This window comes from Callorhinus ursinus, unplaced genomic scaffold (genome assembly GCF_003265705.2).
Source record: "Callorhinus ursinus isolate GAN/ISIS: 27379988/994484 unplaced genomic scaffold, GSC_fseal_2.0 scaffold79, whole genome shotgun sequence".
Lineage (NCBI taxonomy): Eukaryota > Metazoa > Chordata > Mammalia > Carnivora > Otariidae > Callorhinus > Callorhinus ursinus.
In genome coordinates, this window is record NW_027397141.1 from 4,133,747 (window position 1) to 4,142,108 (window position 8,362).

The window sequence follows — 8,362 nt, forward strand, 5'->3', positions numbered from 1 at the left end:
GGCGACCCCATGGGCTCTGGGGGCCGCCGGCCGCGCTTGGAGGCTGCCTTCCACGAAGAGAGCTGCCCCCGCCAAGCCGCCGAAGCACCGTGTTAAACGTGAAACACCAACTGCTCTTTTATTCACACCAGATGCTACTTGAGAAAGACCATGTCCGAGGTTATTTCTAGCAAGAGCGAGCGTTCTCTTCCTCAAGACTCGCAGAGAGAGGCACCGTCCCCGGTGAGCAGCTGCGGGTCCCCAGCGGCAAGGCTGGTGGAGCAGGTGGCGGTGGCCGAGGGTGGGCCTGGGAAGCCCACGGCTGCAGACCACGCCGAAGGAGAAGCAGGGACGCACGAGGACCCTTTATTTCCCAGTTTTCTCAGGCACTCTTTCCAAAGGGGTTGGTTTTAAGATCTAGTGTGATTAAAAACGTCGGCTGGAGGTAAGCGCGTGCCTGCCGGCTGCCGCCGTCTAAGGCCAGAAGCGGTGGAACGCACGCTCGGTCCGCGCACAGCGGTCGTGGTTAGTTTTGTCGGCATGAGTGAGCGAGTAGCATTAGTCGTGCACAGAGTGAAATACACGATCATCCCCGAGACTGTTTGTGCTCCCGTGTTTGGAGGCTCGGGGCCACAGACCCGGCGTGGGGCCAGTGATGCCCCAGGGCCACGTGAGGGCAGGACAAACATCCTCGCAGGACAGACAGTGCATTTCCTATAGCAGGTAGGGTTCTGACATCGGGGGAGGAGAGAGTTAAAATGTGATTATGGCCAATGAGGCGTGGTGCACATCCAGGAGGGCCGTGGGGCCGCCAGAGCTGGACGCAGCTCCCCACGGAGGGACGGTGGCGGGAGGGCTTTACTTCTCCTCTGTGGACAGGTGGTACAGAGCCTCGCCCAGGCGCACTAGCTCCTCCTTGTGCTCCAGGTCCTGGTACAGGCCCGTGGGAACCGCGTCCAGGCCGTGCAGCAGCCCGAACAGGCAGCCCGCGATAGTCCCGGTGGCCCCGCTCTCGCCTGGAACGAAACGCAGGTTCTCAGGGGCCCCAGGGTCGAAGTGGTCAGGCGTGGCCCGTCTCAGAGACCCTCAGGGCAGCCCCCGCCCCGGGGCCTAACCCCAGCTTTTCTCTGGGCACACCGACCCGGGGGACTTGCTGTCCTTCTTCCACCCTCCCTCCTTGCACACCCTGACACACGTGTGTGCGGATGCCCAGGCCGTCCTGGGGGCCGGGCGCTCGGGGAGCTCATGTCTGCAGGCGCTGGCGTCTCTGCCACCTCAGCACCAGGGACCAAGGGGCCCGGATGCCCACGGAGACTGTGCTCAGCTCGAGGTGGTGTTTGCCAGAAATCCCCTCATTTCACACCCGCAGGGGAGAGCGGGCACCAGGAGGCGGGGAATTCCTGCGTCCCGGCCGCCCCTGGAGGGCTCGAACCCGTGGCCACCTGATGCAAAGGGCTACAGAGCTCCCTCTGGCTACGGAGTCTGTAGAACTGTGTGGGGCCTGTACCTGCAGGATCCCCGCTCTTAGCCCGGCGACCTTGAAGGAGAGGGATGCGCACCCCGGCTCTTCCCCCAGATGCCCTTTCCTTGTGAGCCCCGACTCCAACGGCCACTCGAGGCAGCACCCCGCCCAGAGAAGGACAAATATTCCGGGGGGTCAGGAGGCTGGGCCCTTGGACATCCCGGGAGGGTGCTTTGGGGGGAGAAGGGGGTGCTGGTCACCTGGAACCCAAGACCATTAAAGAAGGGGTCTCACCTCCATGACACATGGCCCGGTGGCAGAGCTCTGCCCAGCTGTCACCTGCTCCTAGGAGAGCGTCGTAGGCGATCATGGGGGCATCGTGGCCCCGCCGGCCCCCTCGGCCTTCCGAGCTCCATTTTCGGTAAGCCTGTAGGAAGAGCCAGGGATCAGGGTCATGTGAGACAGCGAAGCCAATGTTGGCTGGAGCGTGAGCTTCCTAGGTTCGTCCAAGGTGCCGCTGGGCACCTACTCACTGTGCACTTATGGAGCACTGCCTGTATGCACTGCCCCAGGGCTGGGGTGACCGTACCCGGGAAAGATCCCCTTCTCGTGGCTCCTACGGATGTAGGTATTCCAAAGACAAACCTGACTACATGTTGGGGTAGCCACCAAGTCTGTGGTGATGGAGCCACTCAACCCACGTCTGAGTGGAGCATGGGGCTAGCGGGCAAGGGTGGGCCGGGTGGTGGTGCCGAATGAAGCCTGGGGGTGCGCCATGAGCGGAAAGGCTGGAGAGAGCTGGGAGCGGGCAGGGGCCAGGGTGCAGACTGGCCGGTCGCACCCCGGTGCCCTGGCGACAGAGTCAGCCTTGGTTTGGGGCAGCACCATCTGCAGGACTGCACACCAGGGCCTTCCTGCATCCAGGGGAGGTCCCCGGGGGGCACTTAGAGGGGCAGTAGGGAGCACCCAAGGAGGGAAGGGTGGGCCCTCCCTCTCCCCTTGCACCGTCCGGACACATGGAATGCAGACGCGCTGGCTGGAGCCAGAGTGGCCGGCTTGGAGGACAGTGGTGCCCTCAGAAGACAGAGGGGCCACACAGAATGTTCTCAGCTCCTCACCGCAAGGGACTTGCAACTCAACTTTGGCATCCGTGGACATACGGGTAATAGGTGTCTATCTTGGCTAAGCCACAGTGACTCAGGGTTTTCCCTTGTACTACCAAACCCGATGCTGACCGTGTCAGCCAGTTAGGGGTCTTCTCAGCACGAGGATGAGGGCCTGCACAACCTTATTCATCATGTACGACTTTAAGTTCTAGCCCCTAGAAAAGATGAAGTGGAATAGAACATCTTTAACAATCATATTTTCCCCAAATTGTCTAGCACGTACCATGCTTTAAATGAGAGAAAATGGAAAGATAAAGTTTTGTCTGCTTCACACATGCTTCCTCCAGGAAGGTTTCCACACCCGCCCCACAGCTGCGCTGGGCCCCTGGTGGTTGCTGGGGGAGCCCCAGGCCGGGCGCTAGCCGCGGCAGGAACACAGCCCAGCTGCAGCGGCTCCTCGGCGGGGCCCGGGCCCTGGGACCCCGACAAGTCCTGTCCTCAGCCCTCGCACCACCGGCAAGACTCACCTTGTCCCTCTCCTCTGAGTCGTAGTGCTCGGGGAAGACAGCTTTGCTTCCCGTGTCATCGCTGATCTTTCTCTCCTCCAAGTAAAACTGCCATTTGGCTTCAAAGTAAAACCAGTGCTCCTGGTATTCTAAACATAAAGAGCAGGGCGGGCTGCAGGCGCGGGGCGGCTCCACGGCTCGGCCGTGCTTGTGTCTGCAGCTGCTTTGGAACCAGAGGGAGGGAGGAGGAGACGGGCCCCAAAGCAGCGCCAAACCTCCTTGACTCTATTCCGAACCCAACCCAGGACTGCACTGCTTCCAAGAGCATCCGCTTGAAAATTCTGAGCCTGTATCTCTTCCCTGATGCAACGCAGCCTGGGAGGAGGCATTTCCTTACTCCCGGCTGACCGCCCGGCGCACAAGCCCCAGAGGCCTTGAAAGGACCTTCCAAAATCACAGGGTGAAGAGGACATTCGTGGCGGCAGCTGCGCCGGCGCAGGTGTAGACGCACGAGCGCCTGGGCGTCCCTCCAGCAGGCGGCTGGGCCGGCACACCGCGGCGGCCTCCGCACCAGCCCAACGGGAACTCCTGGCTCGCGGGGCACAGTGCTGCCCGCGGGACAGGGGACGGCTCGGGGGCTGCAGGCAGGCCCAGGGACAGGTCTTGGGATGCGGCTCCAAGTCCGAGGGGGCCACAGGCCCCTGGGAAGCTGGCCCGAGTCTGCTTTACAGAGCGAAAAGCAGAGCCGACCTAACATTGAGGCAAGACCACCAGGCCCGATGGGACGCCCCAGCCGCCCTGCAGAGACCGGCGCCCGGCCCGCGTGCGGCCGCCTCTCTCCCGGCCGCTGGGCGGCCGAGTCTGGGACCAGATGTCCAAGCAGTAAGCCGGGGAGCTGATGTGCCAATGGGCACCACGATGCAGAAGGCCCTTGAGGAATTGAACACAACTGTCTCTGGACGATTTGAGGTTTCTGTTCAAAAGGGTGTGTGTCATAGGAGGCCATAAAACTCCAGGTTGAACACATTTAAAATTAAACAGAAAGAACAGTCTCAGATTTTCTGACCAATGCCTGCCCTCCCCGTTCCTGTCCAGGAGCATCCCCCGCGGCTGCTCTGTGGGGACACCCTGGGGGAGGCCAGAGCTCTGGGGACCGTCCCCGACATGGCGTGAATGCACTGCGTGGCCCACACTCGGCCCTGTTGACCTGTCTCTCCCCAGCTGGGAGGAGGTGGCCACAGGCAGCCTCACCCACTGCAGAGAGCCTGGGGTAAGAGTGACTTAAGGCAGCAGAAAATAAGGCCAGCGTGGAGCCCTGTTCTATAATTAAGTTTATAGGGGGACACTTCAGTTCACGTGGACACAATGTTCTCTGCTTCACATCGGAACGGAGCCCAGTGGATGAGAGTTTCCCCTCACTGCAGAAGGAGAGGCAAAGTTCTCCTTGTCAAGCTGTTCTGGAAGCTTCTCCAGAGGCATTTAGAATGAATCCCCGCTCGCCGGAGGGTGACAGTGACTCATGGGTGTCCTGTCTCAAGACCTCGGCCTCGGGCTGCCCAGAAAACCAGCAACCTTTGCTCTTACACTCACACCTTCAGCCCCCTCTGCCCCGGGACAAACGCGGCAGCTTATGCCGGAAACCCTCCTGGACAACTTCAGAACATTCTCACGCAGCTCCCATCCCTCCTGGAGGGAAAGAGCCCTGCGCAGGGTTGGCCGCCCAAGGAGAAGCCGTGGGCTTCCTAGTCCTGCACCAGCTTCTCTCGTCTGGTCCGTCAGGCCACCACTCGCCCACCCGCAGCAACACCGTAATCCCCTAGGACCTCTGCTGGACAAGCTGATGGATACCCCACGGGGGGCCAAGGAGGGTGTGTGTCATTTGACGGTGGGTTTGAGGTAACTGGGGACAGACAGACACTCCTGGGTGTGGATGTCACCAGTGGGCACAGATGCCCGTCTGGCCTTCGTGGCAGCAGACTTCGGGTCAGGCCGTCCACAAGGTGCAGGAGCAGTGCGGACGTCAGTGTGGGTGTCCCTTCTCCGTCTCCGGGGAATGGGCTACTTAAGGACCATCTGGAAAATCGAACCTAAGCATGCACCCCTCCCATCTCTCCGGCTGCCGTCAGACAGCAGGAGGCCCGGGGTCAGGATGCAGCGGCTCACACTGTGCCGGGTCTCCTGGCTACTGGGGTCCCCTGGGCAGGTGTCGTCCTCTGCCAGGGGTGCCTCGGCCCCCTTGGTGGGGTCAGCCCTCGGTTTCAGGGTGGGGCAAACAGACCTCGAGCTGTCTGGGAACCCTGTGTGTCCAAATCTGCCGCGAGGGTGAATCAGAGCAACCCGTTCAAGTGAGACCGGAAGGGGGGCCAGGCTCACCTGCCAGGTGCCGGATGGTCTTCTTACAGTATTCCTCAGCCAGAGGGACCGTCCGCATCATGTCCCTGCCCCACTGCTCCAGAGGCTTCCCTTGTGCAGCGTATGATGCAAACAGGGCCGTGCACAGGGACCCGAGGAAGCCTGCAGGGCAGGGGCAGAACAACACAACAATGGCATCTGGGCTCGCGTCCTGGGCCGTTGCCCTGTGCACTCTGGCCTTCTGTTTCCTGCACAAAGGGGTGCCATGCCCCCTAGCAAGGGCCATCGTGGGGACAGACGGTTCTCAGCACAGAGGAGCGCCCGCCAGGCCAGCCCGAGACACACGGAGACCACAACCACGCGGGAGAAGGCACAGCCATCTCCAGAGATGCTCTCAGTGGCTCGCTGGCCACTCTGGGAGGCGTCGCCACGGGCTGGGAGTGAGTGTCCAGTTCTCAGACCCACTACTGTCCTGACCACCTGCCATCACCCCGGCCCCTCTGGGTATCCAGCGTCTGGGACGTGCACACGGTAACACCACCATGACGCTTGCAGCTAGCCGTATCTGGAACACTGGACAGGAGCCGACATGCCTTCCCTGGTGTTGCCCGCATGCCATCAAACCCTCAGTGTTTCATCAAATCTTTCATTAGAAACAAATTATATGAGGGGCGCCTGGGTGGCTCAGTTGGTTAAGCGTCTGCCTTCGGCTCAGGTCATGATCCCCGGGTCCTGGGATCAAGCCCTGCGTCAGGCTCCTTGCTCGGAGGGGACTCTGCTTCTCCCCTGCCAGCTGGTCCCCCTGCTCGTGCTTGCTCTCTGTCTGTCTCTTTCTCTCTCTGGTTCTCTCTGTGTCAAATAAGTAAATAAAATCTTAAAAAAAAAAGAAACATTTCTTTAATAATAGTGGGCAATATATTAGCCAGTTTTAGAGGTTCGGATTCTCGACCCAGAGTCTCATGCTCCTCATATCGTCTCCAGACGCTCCGCACGGTCATGGTTGGAGGCTTCCTATGCTCAGTCCACCTCTCCTTGAACCACTAGTGAGCAAGTGCTCAAATTCTCTGCCTTTCACACAGACTTAAGGGCCTAAGGAACACCCACGAGGGTGTCGCCAGGAGGGCACAGAGTGGCCACACCAGTTACAGGGGACATTGAAAGTGGTCTTGAGGGGCACCTGCGTGGCTCAGTCGTTGAGCGTCTGCCTTCAGCTCAGGTCATGATCCCAGGGTCTTGGGATTGAGCCCCGCATCGGGCTCCCTGCTCCGCGGGAAGCCTGCTTCTCCCTCTCCCGCTCCCTCTGCTTGTGTTCCCTCTCTCGCTGTCTCTCTCTGTCAAATAAATAAATAAAATCTTAAAAAAAAAAGTGGCCTTGAAAGAGGGAACAGTGGCTGGGCAGCAGCGAGCAGTCTGTGGACCTGCAGGGGCTGGGGAGGGCCCACCACCCGCCTTGCCAGGATTCAAGGTGGTTACAGGTGTGGGAGTTCCAAGTCCTTTTTTAAACTTAGGCGCTGCCTGCCTTTCTAGGTCATGACTCACGGTCAGCTGGGGCCCCGCCTGCCTTCCCTCCGTGTGCTGGACATGCGGTGGGGAACCCCAGGGCATAGCTGACGCCACCTCACCTAGGAGCACCAGCCAAGAGGCCCGTTGTTCTACCCACTCTCTCCTCGTGCTCAGGGAGACCCGGCTCCCAGTGCCACCATCAGGTGGGGAAACAGAGGCACGGGCAGTGAAGGGATGCAGCTCACAAGGCCCGTGATTGTTGGTCTGGCTCAGGGCCTCACCCGGGGGCAGCACTTCGCAGCAGATGATGCCCAACACTTGTGACATAAATCTGCATGCTCAGGACATCAACCCAAAGCCCAGCTTCCCTCAGACAACTGGGGCTGCTCTTTCTTCCTGGTGCAAACAGCCCTGCACCTACTGGGGATTCTCCCCCCCAGCATCGCCACGCTCCATGCCAGACCCGCTTTTAGGTCGAAAACAGAGCGTAAGCAGACCTGAAGACAGAGAAGCCCAAGTCCGCCAACAGGCAAATGAACCACACGGTGGGTAGGGTTTCCGCAGGCACCGCACGCGAAGCGTCACCTGTGGGGTGGTTGTGGGTCATCCTGCCACACTCGATGCTCACTTCGACGAGTGTCTCCAGGCGCTCGGGCTTCCAGTACCGCATGCCAATACACATGGCTTTCGTGGCAGCTCCAAACCCCGAGCCTACACAGAACACAGAATACCCAGTTTCAGACGTGTGCTCCAATAACCCCCCTCCGGCAACCGACCTTTCACATGTAACCCGAACACGTAAACACATTTATGGAATGTTTATCACAGTGTCATTTAAGTGAGTGAAAATAAGCAGACGACCCAAATGCCCGACAAAGAGCAAAGAGTAAGTAACTTGCAGAGCTCCCGTATGTTGGAACGTTATTCCGGCATTGAACCCAGAATTTCTGATGGCTTGGGGAAGTGCTCTTAACATGCTCTCTGGGGAAGACGTGGCACACAGAGCTGCAGACACAGAATGCTTTAGCTGGACACATTTGCTCTCTGGGAAGGGGGTTCAGCTGAGCTGTAAGTGCGCGGGTTTCAGGGTCCCAGGGTGTGACAGGGTCCCGCTGTGACACGGAGCAATGTGCAGCACCGGCTCCCCAATAAAGATGGCGGACCTGGCTGCCAGTCGCTCTGAAGATTTTCTTGTGCCCTCCCGCCCTCCCGCCCACCACAGACCCGGGGCCACAGGTCCGTATGCACTTCCTAGAGTTGCATGTATGCAGCATCACGCAGAATATGGTTTCTCTCGCCTGGCATCTTTCACCCAGAGTGACCACTGGAGATGCATCCGAGCCGTCCTGCAGCATAGCTGACCCCTTCTCCAGCTGGCTGGACTCTGCATGCAGAGGGGCTGCCACTCTGCCCTCCCACCTGCTGACACCTGCCCTCCCACCTGCTGACACCTG

The 8,362-nt window shown here is 60.0% G+C and overlaps 1 protein-coding gene across 1 annotated transcript in view; it reads right to left on the reverse strand.

Annotated features, from left to right (window-relative positions):
- Positions 1–92: 92 nt before the first annotated feature.
- Positions 93–8,362, reverse strand: part of LOC112826447 (inactive ADP-ribosyltransferase ARH2) — an 18,220-nt gene continuing 9,950 nt past the window's right edge. Inside the window, exons 3-7 of the mRNA XM_025874561.2 lie at positions 7,494–7,619; positions 5,427–5,567; positions 3,075–3,202; positions 1,736–1,868; positions 93–995 (exon numbers count right to left, since the gene is read on the reverse strand). Of these exons, the coding sequence (XP_025730346.1) occupies positions 838–995; positions 1,736–1,868; positions 3,075–3,202; positions 5,427–5,567; positions 7,494–7,619 (686 nt within the window). The 3' untranslated portion in view covers positions 93–837. The remainder of the gene's footprint in view (positions 996–1,735; positions 1,869–3,074; positions 3,203–5,426; positions 5,568–7,493; positions 7,620–8,362) is intronic.